Genomic DNA, 23695 nt, shown 5'->3' on the forward strand with positions numbered 1-23695 from the left:
GGATACTCTGAAATTGGAGTGTGAGATACATCATTTTAAAAGATGGTGTACGTGAAGGCCCTATCATCCATAATTGACACTGCACTTTGCAATCCTACCAATGCAAGAAGCAACCCGTGTATTAAGGATCCAGTATACTCAGCGTCTTCCTAAAACAGCTAAAGGTCTGTTTCTGTATTGGAAAACAGACTTGTGGATAAAATAAAAATTTGCTTCTTTTTAGAAATGTTTTTTCCCTTTTTACTTCCATCTGCTTGTTCTTGCAAACAAGAGCTAATCAGCTGAGCAGAGAAACAGATGTGCTATGAGGGTTCCAAAAATGGGTCTCTTTCTGCCTGGCAAAGGGTCGTTGATGGGACCGTTGCCATAACAACCAGCTTACACGAATGCAGAAATATTACAGGCTTTTTGCAATCACTCTTGTCTTCATTAATTATGCGGTTCCTAGCTAAATGATACAATAATGCTATTTCCTTTGGCACTGCCAGGCCTAGAGATGACAAATGAGATATTTTGTGTCGAAGAGCTGAGAAAACCATAAAACACTACAGAGCTGAAATATTATTATTGTCAGTGTTACCATTTTGTTCCCTAAGCTCTAGCTGTTGGGTTTGGTTCCCAAATAAGAGTTAGTATTTATTGAGTACTTACTATATGCCAGGCCCTAAGTGCTTTATGTGTATTAACTCATTTATAGTTCTCACAATAATGCCAAAAAGTCAATACTAGTACTAGTCCAATGATTTAGATAAAATAGGTAAGTCACAGAAAGTAACCATTTTTGTCAATTTATTAGGTGATGCCACTCGAATTTGAACCCAGATATTTGGCTCCAAATTCCTCACTCTTAACCACTATATGACAACAAACTATTTGTGACCACCAGTGTACAAGATAAGATATGAATCTAGGGTTTTTTAAAATTTTCCAGTTATGTTAGATAAGAATTATCCTTCCTAATATGTTAGGAAAATATAATGTTTCGACATGACATTAGAAGCCAATGTAATTAATGACTAAAGGGAAGAATCTGGAAAAATAAAGTTCTTCAGGATTGAATTAGGAGATTTGAATTTTAGTCTTAGCTCTGCCACTCATTTTCTAAAAAGTGTTTGTGGTTGAGTTATTTTAATATGGGTTCAATTTAGGTGAAAAAAGCACAGATTTTGGAGTCAGATCTAAGAACAAATCATAGATACTTGTTTACCCACTTAACCACTACCTCATGCAAGTTACTCATGCAAGTTACTCTGTATTTCTGAGTAAAATGGCGAGAAGTTAAAAGAGTTAAGTGCCTCAAAAGTCAGAATGAAATAATGTACTGAAAGCATCTGGGGCAGTACCTGGCATAGTAAGTGCTTTAAAACTTGGTGGCATATATATATTGCACCTACCCCTACCTCTGCCTAGCCCGTTCTCACCTGTGAAAAGAAGAGATTGGCTTAGGTAGTCTCTGCCTGCAAGCCTTTCTATTTTACAGAGAACTTTTGCAGTTTTTAGGGGGAAGGGCCTCTTCCAACTCTTGTATTCTGTGGCTCTGGTGTTCCACGAACAATGAAGGTGGGATCTCACTGAGCTCTTAGTAGGGGTGAAGTGATGATGATGACGTGGTCTCTAGGGTCCGTTTTACCTGGCTGTCTTTTAAAGACTGGGGATTCTTGGGACCCCAACTGCCAATCTTATCACCGTGAGGAATGCAGGATTTGGGAGTTCAGGAGAGTCAAGTGAGAGGTTTAGAACTTTAGCTTGTTGGGTGGAAGACCTGCGTGCTTTCCCCAGAAACATTTATCTCTGAGATTCTGTAGCTTTTTGCTGGTCCCTGGTTTTCCCCAGGTGTTGTGTGTTAGCCTCTAAGAAACAGATTCTTTCCCTTCTGGGTCTGACCGTGAGTACATTTGCAGAGTGGTTCTGCCTTCTAAGGCCCTGAGGCACAACCCAGGGCTCAGGGCTCTGGTGGGTGAAGGGCCCAAGGCAAGGGTGAAATGACTGTGTGTATCATCAGCTTTTCACTCAGCTCCAGCAATAGCTCCCTCTCAGCTGGAGTTCTGTGGGGAGGTTGAATCATATGTCATGCATCAGTGTGGAGGTGGGGGGCTGGCCCTGGAGGCGGTGGTGACATGTCATCACTTTCCTCCTGGTGGTCTAAGTATAGGACCTCATCTGAGGGCTTCAGGTCCCAGATGTGCAGAAGCCCATGAGGCCCAGAGCAGAGGCCTCACATTCCCTCCACTCAGTGCTAAGCAAGAAGCATCAAAGGAACAGCCACCAGGAACATTTGGAACTTTTCAGGCTGTCCTCACCCCTTTCTGGGGAGGTGAGAAGGATTAAGGCATCTGTTGTTTCTCCTTCTTCATCCACCAAAGGGGAAGAGCTGATTCTGTTACTACAGGGGCAGAAGTGTTTGCTGAAGGAATGTCAGAGTCGACCTTGGCTCTTCCTGAGCTCTGAGTCTCAAATTACCTGGTGACTGACCTCCTGTCAATGCCTCCGTGGCCCTGTCCAGAGTACAGAGGCTCAGCCCATGAAAGGGAATTCATCCCAAGCCAAACGGGAGGTGGACAGTCAACATTAGGAATAGGACCCCAGAGAAGCCTTGAGTAGGATGAAGCAGGAGCAAGTGGAGGTAGGTAGACCTACCTCCACTTATCATGGTGTATTATGTCCCAGGTATTTTCCATACTTTTTTTAGTTTTAGAAAGTTAAACAGAATCACAGATAGAAACACATGACGTTCCCAAGGACATCCTGATTTGCATGGTGCTATCAAGAGACTACTTGCAGAGAAAGGGGTATGCCCAAGTGGGAACTTTCAGATACTCTGTTTGATTTGCTTCCTTTCCTATTTTTCAGATGCATCACAGAGGAGAAAAACTTTTTTTTTTCCCCTCACTAGTTTCTTATTGTGAGCTCATGCTTCAATTCTATTACCTACTAGCTGTGTGACCTTGGGCAGGTCTCTTAACCTTTCTGAATCTATTTCCTGGCCTGGGGTAATAATACCTGCACTAACAAGCTGTAGAATGGACTGAGTTGTAGAGCTCCTCGTCACTCTGCTCAGCTGTGCTCTGTGGAAGCCGAGCACTAACAGGCCAAGGAAAGGGGCAACAAGGAGGGAAGCGTAGGGGACGGGGAAATGAGATACGGCAAGAACTCCATCTGCTGAGTGCTTAGGTAATGTGCTTACGCGCTGGTAGTGTGAAGTTACTGTGGCTGCGGTTTACTGAAGACAGAATCTGTTTGGCAGCGGCTCAGCATTCTCCATGTTGTAAGGATTCCCAGGGGATGCCTCACTTAGGCGGGTAGTGGGGAACCATGGCGTTTGCTCTTGTTTTGGCCACGAACCAGCTGTGTGACTTCAGACAAGTCAACTAACTCCCCACTAGGGACCTCGGTTTTCTCTTTCGTAAAATAAGGGGGTTGACTGAGTGAATCTCAAAGTCCTTTCGGCGTCCAATTCCATGTGAGGCAGCTGCTGGAGCAGAGAAGGACAGTGGGATTGCACTGGACCTCCAAGCAAATGTGCTCCTGCAGGAGCCTCTTGAGGACTAAGGACACACAAAATTTGGGCTGGTTTACCTTTCGTAGGGGAGTTCTGGGGATGTTGGTCCTGAGTGTGAGAAGGAGACTTACCATGCAAGTAAGAATAACTGACATCTACCCAGGGCTTTGGTGGAATTTAAGTGTAAAAATCAGTGTTGTATGCTGGCCTCAAATCTAAAACTAGTTCCCCTCCACCCTCCACTAGCTGTGGAGGGAAGCTGGTTGTGCAAGTGTGCTCTGTGTGTTTTAAATTTAAACCTGGTTTTATTTCTCTAAAGGCTGACTATTACAATCCTGGCAGAAGATACCTGTAGAATATTACATTTTAATTAGAGACCTTTCTGAAGTTCCTAAGAACAGTCTAATTTAAATTATTTCTGGCAGTTTCTCGGTGTACAAAATGTAGATTCAATTCTAGCCTTAGTTTGAGTTTTGTAATATGAAAGACCCCTCCCCAAATACTTCAGTTTCAGTTCATCTAGTCCATATCCCCTTTACCAAAAAAACCCCTTAAATCTCAAATGTATCCTCCCTTGAAATTATATTTAATCCTAGGGAAGAGACTTCATTTGTTTTTTCCAAATCTCAACTTGTAACACTTTAAAATGTTTGCAAAACTGTTGGAAAATATTTGCCACTGGAATATTTATGCTGTAACAGCAATTTCTGATCCCTGTGAAGTTCTGTTTTAGAAATCTTTACAATCAATAACATTAACCAATTATGTTGCATGAACTGTGTAAGCAAAATTAAGAATCCTGTTTGCCTTTCTACCTCTCAGCCCATCTTATTTGCCAGTCTATTGCCTGCATTTTTGGGCTCAAGGTGAGCCAAGGATTAATAGCTTTAGATCTATTTGCCTTGCCTCTTATTTAGTTGAATTTAGCTCTTGAGATAACAGCATTTTGCCTGTGTACTTGAGTGAAATTTTAGTCTTGACCTTTGGTTATAATTTTGGATTGCATGATCAATTCTAATAAGGCAAGAAATCAGAACATAGAAGACAAACCTAATTACATTTTTAATGACATTTTAAAATATTAGTGGAAAAATAAAACTGAATAATATCTATTGTTTTTTAAGTCTGATAAATTATTTTTATGAAAGCAAAACATATCATTATTTGCTTGAAAGCATTGGTTAAGATCACATTATTGAAAGATATTTTGGCACAGCAGCTCTTTGATATATAATTTGGTAAATTGTTTAAGTTAAATATCTTGTTGGAGAAATCTAGGTTTTCTGAATCCAGGAGCTCGTATGTTGACTGTTTTTATTCCTTTTATATCCAATCTAATTAATGTAGATACTCTTTTAAGATGAGGATAGGCTGTTCTCTCAGGTTCTTATATAGCCTAAGTGTTTCTGCAAGAGGCAGAGGGTGAATCTTACTCGTTATCTTGGGAGCCTTATCAGTAAGCCACACTCTTGGGCCAGACTGAAATAAAACTGTTAATATAATCCTGGGGTGTTTCTTGGATCATGGTGGCCTGAGAAAGTGAAAGTACTACCCAAACCTTGTGCCTGTGATAGAAAGGCATATAGTTGGGAAGGGAATTTCTTTCATTCTTCTCATATTAATCTCATGGGGATCTGGTTTTATAACCAAGACATCACCTTTAATTTGACAACCTGTTGATAAAGAATCCCAACAGTCAACAAATACCTGGGAAGAAGGAACTACACCTTTGAAAGTTAAGACAAACTTTTGAATATTTAATAACACTTTCAAGACACAAAACAAAAAACTTGCTCTTTTTCTATTATAGAAATAATTCGTGCTCCCTATAAACATTTTGGAAAATGCAAATAAAATATTAGGTATGCATGCATCAATGACCCAATGGTATCTACTATTAATGTTTTGGTACCTTAGAAAAAGCTGAATAATTAGCACTTTCATAAGCAGTAGTTCAGATGAAACCCATAAAAAGGGGTTGAGGTGCAGGGAGATTAAATATTTTGCCAAAATCACCCAGTGAGGGGGTGGCAAAACCAAAATAAGATGTCAGGCTCTGGGATTTTCTCATATCAGCCAGAGGTGCAAGTCTCTCCACAACCCAAGAGCTGCCAACAGTTGTTATTTGTCTGCCTTTCTCTGGTTGGTAGCTGAGGAAAGGGGCAGCCATTTTCAGCAGAACTCAGCTGACCATGCCCAAAGTTGGATGAGGGGATAAATATCTGTCAAAGTAGTTGTGCTATCAAGTTGTGGGTGTGGTTTCACCCCCTAAACTTCTGCAGGAGAGAGGAGGAGGTGCTGCCTCTATAGGACAGGAGGGAGCGACTAGGGATGGATTTAAGAAGTCTGGAAATGTGGAACTTGTTAGTCTAGGGCAGGCTAAAGAGAACTGCTCCAGCAATCAAAGAAAACCAACTGCTGCCTTTTCTCCCAAGACCAGTTGAGCTAAAACATTAGTGAAAATTTGTTTCTTATTCTTAATCCCCTCCAGAAAGAAAAGTTTTTGGCAGCCAAGGAGATAACAACCAACATTTGGGAGGCTAAAGCCCATGGCTCAGTAAAATAGCCGTTGGCATTGGGCACTAAGGCTGGCAGTGCATAGATATTGCTAGTAATCCTGACATTAGTGTTTTTCCTTTTCCTAAAATAAGCAGCGCTGTAGTCCAAGTGTACCGAAAAAGCCGTAAGTTCGCATTTCAAGGTAGGAATGTGGACATGCTCCGTTAACCAGCATCCAGACAATCGCTCTGTCACTGAAGCTCATCTTCCTTAACGTAGGCATTATCACAGCAACTAGCATATTTTCCCAGATCTTAAGATCTTCTGTAAAATATTGGCAATAAAATCCCCTCAAGGTTCCAGCCATCCCGTTCACACCCCAGAATAATGTACTATTCAGTCTAGCTAGTTTGCATGGGAATGTTAGCAATACTATTCCAAGATCACTTATTTGGAAATTGCAAAGTCATAGAATATTAGAGATAGAAAGGATAGTATAGGTCATTCATTCCTACCTTGCCATTTTATAGATCAAGAGAGGTCTTGAGTAATCCTAGCACTCTGGGAGGCCGAGGCAGGAGGATCGTTTGAGCTCAGGAGTTCGAAACCAGCCTGAGCAGGAGCGAGACCCCATCTCTACTAAAAATAGAAAGAAATTAATCAGACAACTAAAAATATATAGAAAAAAAATTAGCCGGGCATGGTGGTGCATGCCTGTAGTCCCAGCTACTCGGGAGGCTGAGGCAGAAGGATCACTTGAGCCCAGGAGTTTGAGGTTGCTGTGAGCTAGGCTGACGCCACGGCACTCACTGTAGCCCGGGGAAAAGAGTGAGACTCTGTCTCAAAAAAAAAAAAAAAAAAAGAGAGGTCTTGATAGCATAAGTGATTTGTTTACTCCTGGTTAAGGGTAGCACTCACCCCAATTTGAACATGTTATATTGCCTAGCAAACTGACTTCTTCTGATTTTCCTATTTTGTAAATCATTCTTCTGGTCACCCAGGATCAAAATGTCAGTCTTCCTTGATGTATCCCTCTCCCTTCCCTTCCATTTTAAATCACTCTCCAAGTACTACAAGTCTTCCCTTGAATTCTTTCTCACACCTATTCTATCCTCCCCATCCCATGGCCACCATCATCATTCATGCTCTTGTGATTGAAGCCAAGACTCTCAGTAAAGGACAGTATACACTTGCCTTGGGCATGTCTACTCCTTGAGGCAGTAAAGGTGAGGTGAAGGAGTGTGAGAGGATGAGGTATTTGGGGTCCCGGGCCTGTGTCGAAAACCATCTCAACCTATTTTTCTCCCCCCTTAATATGACTTACAGAATCTGGAAAACCCGGTCTCAAAGCAGTGCACCTACTTGGCATTGCTGCTCTCCTTTCGTAATAGAGCATCATGACAGCTGATTCAGAGAGTTTTTGTGAGGTCGTCTTATCCTGGGGGCAAGAGAACCAAAGATTATTTAACCATCCAAGCATCCTTAACTCAGCTTTATTTTACCTAGAGACAAGGAGAATGCTGAGCTAAGGAGAATGATGTTACTTCTTTCTTCTAAAGAAATAGTTAACAGACTTTGGTGTTATGTTGATAGGGAATCCAATTACAAGACGTGTTGACCATCAGTCGGGATACATTCTCTTAAGAGTGCTTCTTCAAATCCCATCACATGTGTAACCCACATTAAGGGCTGTTTGCTCCTGTTAAGGAGCAATCCTGAAAGAGAGGCCCTCTGAGAAGATGGAGTTTAGGTGATAAAACCTCAAAAAACCTGGTTAGTTAGTCAAAATCTGAGTGAAGAAGCTGATAATTTTAGCTGAATATAACCTTTATTATGTATAGCACTTATCATATGGCAATGATTTGTTTACTTATCCTTCTCGCTGCCTGGGTTCAAATTCTGGCCCTGACAATTACTAGCTGTATGATGCTGGTAAACTGTTTAACTGCACTATCCTCAGTTTCCACATCTACAAAAGGTGATAATAGCAACTACTTCACAGAATTATTATAAAGATTAAATTCAGTGTGTATTTGACTTTCTCTCACCAGGGCCCACTACCCTACCTGGATCAATAATGGTTACTCAATAATTGTGAGTTATTTTATTAGCATAATTTTCTATAAACTTCCTTGGAAGGCTGAGCTTAAAGAATTTCTTTGATATATGATGAATTGACTTTTGGGAAGAGAAGAATTTGGCCAGGAGATGCTTTTCTATTAATTGGAATGAGCTGAAGATATCATCTGTTTGTAAAGAGAAATTGAAATCAGATAAAAGTTTTGAATATTTTATGACAACACTTGAGAAATGTTAGGATATCTCCATTCCCACATTTGGATGTGTTCTTGGAATTGCCTTCTGTGTCCCATCCAAGATGGCTAGAAGTTGATTTGAATTTCTCCCTGGAAGTTGGAGACTATGGGTACTAGATACTTTTTATTTTCTTGCTTAGCCAGCAGTGGTCTCCCTCTAAGCATTTGAAGCCCATATCCTTTGTTGGACACATTAGTACACATTGTCTGAGGACATTTGTAGTTGTCATGGTTTGTCATTTAATTATAATACGTTCACTCTATATTATCAATTGGTCATGGCTCCTGTGGGGGAAGCTTGGGAGTCTTATTTCTCTTTCCTTCACAGGGCCCAGCACAGCATCATGAATAAAAATGGTGAACTATTTGTTGATTGATAGGTCTAAAATTATGTTTGTCCCACACTTTTGAAAATGTCATTTCTGAAAGGGAAGGTGTTGAATAGCCTTCTCTAGGGATCTTTAAAAATAGTGTAGGTTCTCACCTGATTGAGGTGAGGAAAGTGAGGGCTTTGAGGGCAATGAAATGGCCTCTGGTTCTGACACTGGAATTATTTGAACTTCAGTTTGAATGCATGTTTGAAAATAACGTGTTAAAAGTGAGACAAGATATTCTATTCAGAGGATAGGGCTGGACCAGGCCAAGGATGTCGGTTTATGGAAAATGTTCTCCAGTTCAGAAACCAGAGGAGAAGGGTAGAGGGCAATTATGGGAGCAAGTGCAAGGCGTAGGGCAAGGTGGTTGGCACATTTTGCCAGGCCCTGTAAGTCCAATGAACTGAGTTTGAAAGAGAGCAGGTGTACTAGTTTTCTATCACTGCTATCAATACCACAAATTCAGTGGCTTAAAACATGTTTCTTATTGCCTTAGTCTATTTCATGCTGCTATAACAGAATACCTGAGATGGGGTAATTTATAAAGAGCAAACATTTATTCTCTCACAGTTCTAGAGACTGGGAAGTCTAAGATCAAGATGCTGGCATCTGGTGTGGACCTCCTTATTGCGTCCTCACGTGGCAGAAGAAAGCAAAATCCACCCCTGCAAGCCCTTTTTATAGTGGGTGGAACCCTCATGACCTAAACACCCTCCAAAAGGCCCCACCTCCCAACACCGTTGCACTGGGGATTAAATTTCCAACACATGAATTTTGGGGGACACATTCAGATCATAGCAGTTATCTTATGATTCCCTAAGTCAGAAGTCCAGTGTGAGTCTTGCCAGGATAAAATCAACCTCTCCATTTGGAAGTCTCCCAGGCATCTGAGACTTCCTCTGTCCTAAATGGGCTCTAGCTTTTCACCTCACGCCTGCTTCTGCTACTGTCTTCCCCATCTCAGTAAATACCAATTCAATTCTGGCAGTTGCTCAGGTCAAAAGCTTTGAGTTGTCCTCAACTCCTTTTTCTTAGAAGCCCCATTCAGCAAATCCAGTTGGCTCAACCTTCAAAATTATATCCAGAATCTGATTATTGCTCACCATCTCTCATCTGGATTCCTGCAGCAGCATTTTTAACTGGTTTTGTTTTTTTCTACTCATGTCCCATTTCAATCTATCCTCAGCACAGTAGCCAGAGTGATCTTGCTAAAACAAGCCAGAGCTGTCACTCCTCTGCCCACTATAGTCAGTTGTTCCATCTTATGCAGAGTAAAAGCTAAAGACATTATGATGGCCTAGAAGGGCAGGCCTGTCACTCTGGGTTCTGTGTGTTCACCATCAGCACTGCTTGTTTGCCTCATAGGTATTTGGATCACCAGACATCGAAGTTTCCCACCTGCCCATAGCCATGGGTCATCCCGGTAGGCAGGTTTCAGGTCAAACAGGGGTACCTGGTCCTTCCACCCCTTACTTCTGCCATCCCCACTGTGATAATCATCAGAGTCTGAGTGTCCCTACACTGACTCAAAAAGTTGATAGAAACAGATTTCTCTACAGGGTCCCATGCTCCCCAGTGCAATGACAAGACCAAGGTCATTTTCTGGTTCTGCTGCTCTTGTATCCAGCCAGGCCAGTAGTTGGAGTGGCAGCTGCTGCTATAATGCAAACCAGTTGTTGGGGTTTGAGGAGGGGACAGATGTTCTTGGAAAAAGGGAGTGGAGATTGGGGTGGTTCCTATTTTATGTTAACCACAACAGTCTTCCAACATCTTTCCATTCAATTCGTGACACTCCTGGGGATTTTGTGCGATAGACGAGCATCTTTGAGAACAACTGTTCTTTGTTGCTGAATTCAGTAGCTGGTGATGAGGTGAAGGATGTAGACAAAGGCTTTCCTTAAAGGATGGCAGGGTGGGGACAGTGTGTTATTTACCCTTGTGCTTCCCCTTGCACTGTTCTTGGTACTTAGAAATTTCAATGCATACTTTTTGAACTGAACTGACACATTTTTAAAAGTTAACAAACATATCAGGTGATAAATTAGTCACACATAAATAAGGCCTAGAATTCATGCATCTTATTATTACTGGAATTTAATATCACTGTGGCCAAGGGAACTGAGATGGGAGCTAAGATTGGTCAAAGGCCTTTTTAGGATATCTGAGGTGAGTGGGATTGATGTGTTCTGCTTTTGTCTAATAGGTCATTGCTTGTGAGCAGCAGTATGACTCTTCCTATGACGCTCGCTGTGACGTCTGGTCCTTGGGGATCACAGCTATTGAACTGGGAGATGGAGACCCTCCCCTCTTTGACATGCATCCTGTGAAAACACTCTTTAAGATTCCAAGGTAGGCCACAAGATGGCGCTCTTGACTCATCAGTTCTTTGTGAAAGGGCTAATAAATAGTTCATAAGCAATTTCTCTCCAAACCTGACAAAGCCTGTTTGTAAAATATATTTCCTTTGAAAAAAACAAGCGACGGGGGCACGGAGAGAGGATGTTCCTGAAAGATAACATACCCCAAGGAATAATAGGACCATGTTGGAACAATTGCTTATTTTCAGCATTCTGTTTTTTTATTCGTTTTTTTGTGCTTTGCATGATAAGACGACAAATGCAATTTTGGGTTAAGTAATCTGTCTAAATACTGGTAGTTTCTTTTTAATTATATATTTTCTCTAGTATTCAGGAAAATTTTGGGGTCAAAAAATATGTATGTCATACTACTCTATTTACTCAGACCAGCACTGAAATGTATCAGAAAAATGTTGTATCAGTGATGTGTCTTACTTTCCATCTCAATGGGAATTCTGCTGAAAGAAAGAAGTCTGTTTGGAAGGTATTTAAATGCAAGTATACGAGTATTTTCTACTGTATGGATTCATTAGGCGGTTTGTACAAGAGGTTTGGTTGGTTGTCTTTCATTGAAATCGGGCTGATATATCGACAGCTCAAGGCTCTAGTTATGGAAGAAGAAGCTATCTGGGGACTCCTTCCTGGCCTGGGTGCAGCTTGATAGATAATTTGTACCTTCCAAATGTCTCTTTCAAAGGGAGGCTCTGGGGCAGGCTGGGAGCCATTTAACTGCTTTAACAATACAAGTGTTGACCTTTCCTTATCTGCACAATCACACAGCTATCACAGCCTTTAAAAATTTCTCATGATTGCAATTTGCATTTCTGATTAGGTCTATTTATATGCAGATGAGGCTCTCTGGCGTTCATCATCATAATGTTATCGTTTTATGCGTAATCCAGATGTGAACAACCACCAACCACTATTCCAAAAATGATTCTCACCCAAATCAGGGTTAGTCTTTCTGCCTTTTCCAAAATATAAAAATAGGTCATGATGATTAGAGGAGCAGATGAAGCTCCTGGCTTTTTAAATTAATAGTCTGATGAGTGTTCAAAGGGATATAAGAATACAGGAACCAAAAGCAGCATTGTGTACAGTAACATGTCAGAAAATGAGAAACTGTATCTAGGATGTTTTGTGCATGTGCTTTGATTTTTTACAAATGTTTTACCCCTCACCATTTATTTATTGTGGCAACATAATTTCCCAAATATCAAGATTAAGATGTGGCTTCTGATTAGCAAGGTATATGTACTTTTGATAAGAGATCATCTAGCTGGGTATATTTTTTCTTTTCTCTTTTTAGTATGCATTTGCGTATAGACCAACTGTTCAAAAATTTCATAAGGTGATAAATGTGAGGCAGCTGGGGAGTGTGTGCATGTATATGTGTGAGTACGTGTGTGCTTAAATAGACCCTTCATCTCCAATGACTCTACTGAGCTTGCTTTTGTGCTCAGCCAAGCCTCCGATCTCTAACAATCTCTGTATTTTCTCTCCGCTCACTTGTGCCTGAGGACAGAGTGGATCCCCCAAAACAGGGCAATTGCTAGAAAAGGATCTTTATCCTAACTTAGAGGCTTTGTTTCTCTCCTCCTAGCGTAACTTCCTGCCCTTTTACTGTCCCTTAGTTCTTGTGTAAGTGGTGAATGAGATCGAAGTAGGAACGTCAACATTAGCTGGTCAGCAGATTCCCGGTGCGATTATGTGTACTCCTGTGTGCTAAACACTTGCCATTGTCACAACCTTAACAGCTGACATGACACTCCTGGACAAGAATCAGAGACGTTTTTAAAAAATCTTAGTATATTGGCATATATTAACCAGCTTTTCTCTTCCTGAAACCAGGGAAAATATGTTGGGATCATATTCATCATGTTATTTACTTAAAAATTATTCTGTCAATTAGAATTGCACAGTTCTCTTTGAAGGGTTGTGGACTGACCGACTATATGTGTGTGCACATGCATATGTGTGTGAATGTGTGCGTGTGAATGTGTATACTATCTTAATTTTGAGTGCTAAAAATGTATACTTTTGTCGGAAAAGCTCTGTGATGAAGAATGGAGAAATTTACGTATTAAACATTTACATATTTTTAAAAAGCACTTAAATTTTTTACCCATGTGTTTCATGGGGATCCATTTCACTTTCTCTCCCCTTCCCCCTCCAGTGGAGAAAAGCAAATGACAAATAATGATGAAAATCCTTTGAATCCATTTGGCTTCAGAATTATTGTTTTTTCTATTTGAATGTGAGTATTTTTAGCTTTCTGGAATTCTCTTCAATTAAACAAGAAAGTCCATTTCAGGGTACTCTGGGATCCAGAATACTGTGTGTGGCTTCTTCCTCTGGTTTTCCTCACTGGCCTCTTCTTGCAGGGGAGGGTTGCAGCCCTTTCCTTACTGGAAATATATTGAGTAAATTACCAAGTAAGGGAAGAAAAGAAAACCTTGACTGAGTTAGGGAAGAAGTGACTTTCACAATTTGCAAAGGATTTATGAATTAATGAAGTGCTGGTTACCTGTGAGCCTCAGATATCAACAAAGCAGATAATTACAGAGGTTCCCTGGGCACTGTCAGAAAATATGAAGCCAGACCTGCCTGGATGTGGTTGATTTGCCTGCACACAGGTCTCCTTGCTCTTCCGTTTTCTGCCTTTACCCATCATGTCCTTTTTCTTGACCTTCACATTAGACGGTGACACACGGGGTAATCGTGACCTATCTTTGAAATACTGCGTGATTCACAATCTTTCCTACATTGCAAACAGAGAAATTATCTGCTGATTGGCAGAGCATCCACTGTTTGCTGAACCTGTCAGCATGTGTCATCTCGTCTATGCCTTTGCTCCAAAAAAGTCACCCTTCTCTGACTGTCACTGCTCTGTCTGCTGCTATTTTTCTCTGGGAGTTATAAGAGAGGAAAAGAACAAAAACCATTTCGCTAAACATCAGTGGATTGAGCTCTCTCTCCTGACTCTTTCCTGAGGACTCCTTTAAAATTCCAAAGGCTTAGAAGGATCTTGCAGATGACCTGGAAATATTTTTCACTTTAAAGGAGATCTGTTTCATAGATATAATTGCAAGAATCAACAGAGTTAGGGGAAATATACAATTACGTTAGCTTCTTGGCAACCAGGTATCTTTCCTTACCTTAGAGTCTTTGGCTAATAACTCCTTCAACCTCCACAGAGAGGAGTGAGGAAGGCAGTGGGGACAAGTGTGGGTGTGTTTACTGGACAAGCACTGACAACTGTGTTGCCTGCCCATTTATTTGGGGCCCGGTAATAGCTGACTCTGTCCAGTATCTCATTGCACATTGAGTACTTCCATTTTATTCCTTGTGGTAAAACGCAGAATGTTTTCAAGATTCCCAGCAGAAATGTCCTTGGCTGGAAGTGGATGGGACAGACTGGCCTGAATATTCCAATCTCTGAAGCTGGTGATTATCCCTTGCAAAAGAGAACTTTCCCTGAAGTACAGTTCGAGAAAAGGAGAACTCGTGATAATCACCAATTTACATTTCGGCTTATTTCCCTCACTAACATCTAGGTTGTTCCAAAGTCATCTGTACCCAACTGTGTAAGTTTCCTAGGGCTACCACAACAATTTACCATAAACTTGGTGGCTTAAAACAACAGAAATTTATTCTCTCACAGTTCTGGAGGCCAGAAGTCCAGAATCAACGAGTCAGCAGGGCCACTAGGAAAGAATTCTTCCTTGCCTCTGCCTGCTTCTGGTGGCTCCTGGCTTCCCTTGGCCTGTGGCAGCACGACTCCAATCTCTGGTTACATCTTCACATGGCCTTCTTCCCTTGGTTTTTGGGTCTTTTCTGTCTCTTACAATAAGGACATTGGATTTAGGGCCTATCCTAATCCAGTGTGATCTCATCTCGAGATCGTTGCCTTAATCATATCTGCAAAAATCCTTATTCCACATGAGGTCACATTCTCAGGTTTCGAGTAGAGGTATCTTTTGGGGGCCGCAATGCAACCTACTGCACCAGCCAGCTTTTATGTTTACCAGATTCTCCAAGAAACTAATTGGGGGACAAAATACAAGACAATTAGCTAAATGATGATGGAAAAGATAATGGCTAAGATTTATCAAGTGCTATGTGGCAGGCATAAGCACAAGCACATTTCACAAGTATAAATGCATTTAATCCCACAGCAACTCTGTGAAGTAGGTACTATCACAACCCCTTTTTTCCAGATGAGTAAACTAGAAATCCAGGGAGGTTAAGCAGCTTGCCCATGGTCATGAACCATGGGGAGGAAAAATGATTCGACTTTGAGAAGTTCGACTCCAAAGCCCACACATTTTGTTGCTACATTGAGAAGTTAAATTTCTTACTTAAATCATATTTATTTGTCGGCAAATTAAGTATTGAGCACTGAGGAGACTGGGGTATATAGAAATGACTAGAACATGGTCAAGCTTACAATCCAGCATCCTTACTCCTGCTTCCAGTTTTAAACTGACGTTGTCAACCTGAAATCTCTCCCTTCTCCAAATTCCCCTTCAAGCAACTGCCTTTTATTTCCTAATTTAAAACACTTAAGACAAGTGTTTAAACCAAAGAACTGTAGACTATATGTTAAGTAAAAGCAGAGATACTTCAGGATATCATTATTGGTACCCAGAAGTTTTTGTCCTATCTCACCCTCCTTGTAAACCTGCATCTGCCATGGGTCAGGCTTATTTTTTGGTAGGGTCAACATCTCCCCCCTTGCTTTCCTCGTATTTTTTCTCTTCCCTTTTATTTTTTCAGTAGGAAAAGCTCGATGAGATGCACTTGGTTCTGGGGAAAAGGGAAATCTGTTTCTGGTATCCTGAATTGAAACACATTTTCTCATGGAAATAGTATTTTAAATGGTTATTTAGGAAGAAGCAATATAATAGCTGAAGTTCTCTACTCTGGGTGCATTTATTAGGTTTTTGTGGCTAAATAGAGTTTTATGGCCTCCTCTGAGGACTTAGACTCCCTCTAGAACTTTATGCTTATGGGAAAAAAAATGCTTTGCAAGTTCTAAACTACCAATTTACAAAAATGCTTTAGAACACAATCCACTGGGAATTTGGGAATGCCTGTGTCTTCTGCCCTAGGACACCTTTAACTTTATTCATCCAAACTCAGGCTTAAATTGGGTGCTTGAATTGCAAAGATGAACATGACAGAGTTTTTGCTCTCAAGGAGCACATAGTTTCTTCTTCTCCTTTGTTGGTAAAGGTGAAATACACAGAATTCGGATAATAAAAGGAGGAGAAATCGGACTGGGAATCTAGAGTCTGGATTCTCTTGGACTGTCTGGATGCTGTGGGTCATGGGGCATGGAGGGGCCTGTCACCACCTGAAACATTTGTGAGTCTGTTTGAAAGGTGTCCTTAGAGACTCAATGCCTACAATTGACTGTTGTCCTGAAATAGAATCCTTAGGCTGAATTTTCATCTTACATAGGCATTTTTTTAAAAGATAAAGATCCTTTTGACTCTGACTTTCCTATTCACAAACCAGTTGTACCTACATGAGAAGCAGCAATCCCTGCCTGCTCTTCATCTGCGAGATGCAGAGGCAGCAGGGAGCCCTGAGTCACCAGTAATTGTCTTACTATTATAGAATTGTCACAAGACATTTTCCCTTAGGGCTGTGAAATATAAGGAAAAGAAATTAAAACTAAACTATTGTTGTTGAAGTGTAATGAGTGAGGGGTGGTGGGTGTTTAATGGCACAGTAAGGCTGGATTTGCCCCGGGGGAGTTTTGGTTTCTCTTCACCAACCTAGGTCACTTAGCTCTTGGCCTTTTAAGCAATGAACCCTCACAATCTCAGCTTCACTCATAAAGCAAGAAGTGCTAGAAGAATTAGCATCATTTAGCATTTATTGAGTGCCTAATAGCAAAAAAAAGTTTTGAAATGCTCCAATAGAAAAATGATTATCTTTTATGAGTCTTTTTCTTTCTTTGGGGAGATTTCCAGTACCATTTTTAGTGGATTGTTGTCCACATTCCTCAGGATGTCTAGAGTATGCTCCTCTCTTCTCCCCCTGGGATATCCTTGGCCCAGGACTTGACACTTCATTTCCTTGAGAACCTGGTACCTGGAGGCAGCTGGCCCCAGAAGGCTTTCACTCTGTGGAACATGTTTCCAAATTCTATTTAAATTTGAGTTGAGCAGCTGGGGCTGTTGGTTCCTGTGGAGGTACTGCTTGTTGCCCCCTGAGTCCTGGCAGGCAGGGAGTGTTCAGCTTTGCAAGGTTTCATTTGGGGATCAGGTGGCAAAGCAGGAGCCTGCCTTCAGGGACTGCTGGTTCCCATCCTGGCTGAGAAGGGAAAGGCCAGAGATGCAAGGTGTTGACCTACAGTGCTACCTGTGCTTTAGCTTCTCATTATCCTAGTGTCATTATTTTGGGACCACTCACTTTGGCTAATTCCAGTGTTGCTCTTTAAATGATGGAGAGATGGGCAAAGAGGGTGGAGAAGGAAACAGAGCTCAAAATAGTACTAAAGAGTTGAGGCACCCTAGTTTCTTCTCGACTTCAGAAAAAACTAAGGAATAAAGGTGGGGAATAGTTAAAACTGCCTTCATAGGTTGGCGTAGTGGTAGGGCAGGGGCAAGACAGGGATGAGAGAGATGAAGTGGTAGTCTAGAACTATGGTGCCCGGGCTGTGGACCAGTACCAGTGTGTGGCCTGTTAGGGACCAGGCCGCAGGGCTCTGCTGCCCCTCAACCCCCGTGGAAAAATTGTCTTCCATGAAAGTACAGGGTGGTGGTGTGTGTGTGTGTGGGGGGGGGGGCTCACAGCAGGAGGTGAGAGGCAGGCGAGCGAGCAAAGCTTCATCTGTATTTACAGCCCTCCCGGTGGCTCGCATCACTGCCTGAGCTAGGCCTCCATGCCCCTTTTCCTCCCAGTCTGTGGAAAAATTGTCTTCCATGAAACTGGCCCTTGGTGCCAAAAAAGTTGAGGACCGCTGGCCTAGAGGAAGGCTCTTCACAGCTGGAGCTGTCTATTCCTGAGAATTCTAGAGTCAGGTGAAGCCAGTATCATTAGAAGGAAAATACAGAGTAGTGGTCAAACCTGGGTATTTGCATCAGTTATCTACTTGTATGTAACAAACCACCCCCAAACTTAGTTTCTTAAAACAACAAACACTTATTTATCTTGAATCTGTGGGTTCTCTGGTGGTTCTGCAGATCTTGGCTGGACTTGCTCATGCATGTGTGGTCAGGTGGGGATTTGGCTAGGGCTGGCTGGTCTAAGATGGCCTTGGCTAGGATGACTTGGCTTTGTTCCATGTGGTTTCTTATCCACCAGCAGGCTAGCCAGGGTTGTTCTCATATTGGTGACAGGGTTGCAAGCATAGATACAGGAAGGAATAGAAAATTAGACCAGTTTTGTAATCTAGTTACTACAGTGTTCTACAATCAATCTGCATGGGTTCAGTTAGCAGCTCCACCACCTTCTAGCTGTGTGAACCTGGCCAAATTGCTTCATGTCTCTGTGTCTCAGTGTCCTCTCCTATAAAATGGGGATATGAATAGAATCTGCCTCATAGAGTTGTTGCGAGGAGTTAATGAATGTAAAGTGCTTTGAATAGTGCAGAGTAATCATTTGATTCAGGCAGGGTGCTACCAAAGACAAGATCTCAAGGACATAGTGATATTATAAGAAATTTTCTTTCTCTTTTATCTCAAGAACTGAAAGCTTCTATTCAAAAAGAGCCACCCATGAGATCAGTCATTTGAAAGTTCAGCTAATTGATTGATTGATAATTGTATAGGGAATTGAGAGATGATGAAGGCTAATTTTTCAATACATCCTTACTACTTACATCTCATCTGTTTGAAGGGCTCTGCCATTAGTATCCACTGTCACAACTCCTTTATTAGTAGACACACTTCTAAGAGATATGGTCACCACCCTATCCATACATGAATGTTGTGACAGGAACTGCCCATTGGGAAGCAGAGCTGGCCTTAGTCTCCACTCCCATTTTGTCTGCACTCATTATGTCTGCAATGAGTGGTGATGCTGTCATCCTCTGAAGAGAACTGGAGCCACAGTGCTTTACCGTTGCTATCAATTCCATCTTTGGTGGTGGCTTTGTGCTTAGTTGAGGAGTTATATGATTGGGGCTTGGCTACTTCTCTCTATAGGGTCCCTTTATCTCCCTTGGTAAGTTCAATATTCCCCAAGGTTCTAGAAATATCTTGTTTTCAGGTAAAGGGACAATAGCAGGAGTCCTAGACACAGGGTCACTGACTTGAAATTGAGTCCCATTTTGCTTCCATTTTCTCTACCAAAGAGAATGATTTTTTTCTGGTCCATCCTGGAAAGGCTAAAAATATTGGCAAAGGGAGGCAGAAACAGAAGCCAGATGAGGGGATTGTAAGGAGAGCACCTAGTTGTTCCAGATGAGTTCAGGTTTCTTTGGCTGGGAAGAGTGATACCCCAGGTATTGAGGGAACAAGTGAGACTGCCGACCAACTGTCAGTGATCTTAGAAGAATTCTGGAGAACAGGAACAGTGTTAGAGGAGTGGAAAAGGGAGAATGTGCTTCAATTCCTCAAAAAGGGGAAGAAGGCAGAGTCTGCAAACTCTCATCTGGTGAGTTGGACTTTTATCCTGGGCTAATTACTAAGATTCCATCTTTTCCTCCTTGAATAGTTTGTGGGTTCTTAAAAGAAAAAGCTGTAATCACTAGGAATGAGTATGGCTTCACTATAAAAAAGCCATGTCAGGCTAATTTCCTATTTGGTGTTATTGTGAGACTGGTATAAATGGGGACTGTTTTAGATATACTATATTTGGGTTTTTGGCCTTAGGTAAAAGCTGTCGTGATACCTTAGTGGCCAAGATGGAGAAACACAGACTGGAGAATCATGGTAGTGATGGATTCATAACTCAGGAAGGATTGTGTGGAGGATTACTGGATAATTGTATCAGTGTGAACATACTGGGAGGCCTGAGGCAGGACTCTGCTGACCATCCTGCTGGCTGAACATTTAAAAATGTTTCATGAGTTGGAGAACTTTGGCAGCCTGTCTGTCACATACAGGGAAGGGGTGGCTCGTGTGCTGGATGACAGACTTGGAGTCCCAAAAGATCTTAGTTGTCAAAGACAATGGGAAGCTCTCACAAGCAAATAGAACCCTCAGAAACCCTGGCAAACTGTATAGGCTGAGAGAGCCATGGCTTAATAGCCCATGGTGAAAAATGAATTTAATTGGGGCTGTAAGCCCAATAGAGGTCAAATAGTAAGACCATCTTACATGGTTAATATGAGGTTTGATAGAGCACATATTACAGTGCCTGGGTACAACTCCTAGAGATTTCAATTTAATTGGTTTGGGTCAAGTTCAGCATTTATATAAGCATATAATTAATTTTACAATAAATATTTGTAATAACATACATAATGTTTTATATTTTCAAGTTCCCCAGATGATTCTAATGTGTAACCAGGGCTGAGAAAAATCCTGCCCTGAAATGACTATCAAATCGTTGTTTGTTTTTTTGTTGATATCTTAAAACTACAGCCTCTCCTGGAAATTTTTCATCCTGCCTTCCCCATTCCCACCCCATGGTTGAGAATTGAGAAATGAGAGATGATACTGATGGGACTGTGTCGTACATTATGAAGAATGTAAAAGTAGAAAAAAGGATTCCAGCAGAATAAGTAGTCAGTGGTGACTGCTATGGGCTGGATTACAGTGTGTTCCCCACAAAAAGCTATGTTGAACTTCTAACCTGCAGTACCTCAGAATGTGACCTTGTTTGGAAATAGAGTCATTGAGGATGTACTTAGACAAATTAAGATGAGGTTATACTGAAGTAGAGTGTATTTTTAATCCAATGTGACTTGTATCCTTAAGAGAACAGGAAAATGAGGACAAAGACAAAGGGGAACATCATATGAAGACAGACACACAGGAAGATGGCCACACTGGAAGAGGCAAGGCAGGATCCTCCGCTAGAGGCTTCAGAGGGAGCATAGTCCTACGGACACTTTGATTTTGGGCTTTTGGCTTCTAGAACTGTGAGAGAATAAATTTATGTTGTTTTAAACCACCCAGTTTGTTGTACTTTCTTATGGAAGCCATGGGAAACTAATACAGTGACTATCTAGTTTGCAGCCTATTTATTGCTCCTGGCAGCATCCTGGGGGCTGCCCAAGGCATGATTATGAATGGGGCAGTTGAGGGTGGGAGAGAGGTACTCTTTCTAGGAGAGTCTTAGGTTTGGGGGGTGGGGTTAGATGGGCCAGCCATCCACTCCTTCAAGCGCTAAGTGGCATTTCTGTAGAAATCAAGATGCTCTTACATAGCATGCCTGGCAGGTCTCATTCTGCCTCTAGATAGGAAGGGGGTACATGAGAGATTCTTCCTCTCCCTTGCTTTAGGCTGTTGAGCCAAGAACTTCTTTCCCTATCCAGGCTCTTCTGAGGTGTTTGAGATGGAGAAGGGAGCTCTACATTCCTTCTCCGAGTTCTTCCCAGACTTAGTACTTTCAGAGTGGAGTACAGAATGAAAACATGGCTGCTAACATTCAGCCTTTCCATCTCAGAACAAAGTAGCATTTGGGGCCTTGAGAGGCAGCTGTTGTGACCCATCTAGGACAGGTGCTGTGAGGCTGGTGAAGCTTTCTCAGAAGATCCAGGTGTCCACCCAGGCAGGGACCAAGCACTTGTGGAGCATGTTCTAAGGGGCAGCACCACCTGCTTTCCATGTCCCAAAGGGCCTTGAAACCTGCACAGAGGGCAAGTGGGCATCCTGGCATCATGACTCATCCTGGTCGTGGGAAATGGGCATTGACTTCTACCAGGCCTCACCCAGGTTTTGTTCTTTATCTTCACACTAAGTGGCGCATTCAGAGTGTCTTAGTCCATTTGGGCTGCAGTTCTGGAAGTGAGAAGTCTGAATGGGTCTCTCTGAGCTAAAATCAAGGCATTTCAGAGTTTTGTTCCTTTCTGAAGGCTCTGGGAGAGCATCTGCTTTCTTGCCTTCCTAGCTTCTAGAAGCTGCCTACATTCCTTGGCTTGTGGCCCCCTTCCATCTTCAAAGCCAGCAATGGCTGGTCTTGTTTTCTCATATTGCCTCACTTTGACACTGACTCCTCTACCTCCTTCTGCACCCTTTAACAACTCTTGTGAATATACTGGTACTCTAGGATAATCTTCCTATTTTAAGGTCAGCTGATTAGTAATCGTAATTCCATCTGCAAACTTAATGTTCCCTTGCCGTGTAACCTAACATATTCACAGGTTGTGGGCATCAGGACATAGACATCTTTGGGGGCCTTTTATTCTGCCTGCAACACCTCCCAGAGTATTCTCCAGGAATTCTTAGAAATCTCCACAGGTGTGCTCCTTACGTGCCCACAGCCATTGTGAACTGCCATCATTATGTGGCCTCTGCCCTGTTATTTCTCTCCCATATGGCTCTTCTTTGGCCACATGTACTGCCCACTTATCCACCATCAGTACGCTCATGCCTTTGGGGGCTGCTGGTCCTGGTTACTTGCAAAGCCTCTAGTCCTGGATGTCAGAGTACTGGGTTCCACTCAGAGAAAGGAAGTACCTGGGCTCTGAGCCACACTCTGCCACTTAGGTCCCTGAGCAACTCTGCTTGTGCCTCATCATTTCGTCAGCTTCTGGCCCTCCTCCTTTGACAAAGTAGCATCAAATCCCTCTATAAAAAAGGCCCTTCTATTTTTATCCTCATTCTTTTCATTAGTCCAAGGATCCAGAGAGGAAACAAACTCATACCATACCACCCCCTCCACCTTCCTCCATACTTCCTCTACCGCAAACCTAACCCTTTTGTCTTCAGCATTTTAGTAACAGATGTTCTTACTCATATCAACATACACTTGAGGGAGAAGAGGAATAAGGGAGAGGTGCTAACTATTCTTGTGGTCTCCAAAGTGGGAGCATCTGAACTACCCTTCAGGGTGCAGAGAGAAAAATGAGGACTTCTATACCTATGTATTTTTAATTTAAAAAATAAGAAACAAGTTATGTTTTCCTATTACTAGGTATAAAGATTGACACTGCTGCCTTCACTCAGTCCAGACATCAAATGCTCCTTTTTGGTTTGGTTTACAGATGAATCACGAGAAAGTGTCACAGCAAAGGGGCTGAAGAAGCCCCACTTGTGGGTTCGATTATAGAGTTCTGGAAGGCACTGTCATTTAAGGATTCCTTGTTAAGTGGCTATGGCAAATGTCATTGAGTTTCAACTAAATAAACCTTCACAAAATAGACAAAGTGGCTTTAAAATATTTCTGCAAAGAAACCTCAGACTGAATCTAATTCTATTAATATAAGCACAAGTGAGTGAAAGAAAAAATGGCTGAGATGATGACATTTGTCCTCCTAGGACAAGCTCTTTGTCAGCCATGTGAGGTTAAGAACAATGACAAGCTAATCAGATCTGCTAAGAAATCATTAAAAAATGAGAATTCCCATGAATACTATTTTAAATATGGATTTATATACACTTTTATGAACGATGAACCCTCTTCCTAAGTGTACTTTGTGCATGAAGTTATTAGTGGGACACTATCAAGATTAGTCAGCATTCAGAACAGAAAGGTGAACCTCTGCAATTTAACTGCAAAATATTTTGGGGGTACTATTAAAAC

At 41.8% G+C, this 23695-nt stretch overlaps 1 protein-coding gene across 2 annotated transcripts in view; it reads left to right on the top strand.

Moving 5' to 3' along the window:
• MYO3B (myosin IIIB) overlaps positions 1-23695 on the top strand; it is a 412726-nt gene that overhangs the window by 45975 nt on the left and 343056 nt on the right. For both annotated transcript variants that reach the window (XR_001137744.1, XM_012650712.1), the window contains exon 7: positions 10891-11036. Coding sequence is in view for 1 of the 2 variants with exons in the window: in XM_012650712.1 (XP_012506166.1) it covers positions 10891-11036 (146 nt within the window). In the remaining variant the exon portion in view is untranslated. The remainder of the gene's footprint in view (positions 1-10890; positions 11037-23695) is intronic.

The sequence above is a fragment of the Propithecus coquereli genome, unplaced genomic scaffold, assembly GCF_000956105.1.
Source record: "Propithecus coquereli isolate 6110/MARCELLA unplaced genomic scaffold, Pcoq_1.0 Scaffold34, whole genome shotgun sequence".
In the NCBI taxonomy this organism is placed as follows: Eukaryota; Metazoa; Chordata; class Mammalia; order Primates; family Indriidae; genus Propithecus; species Propithecus coquereli.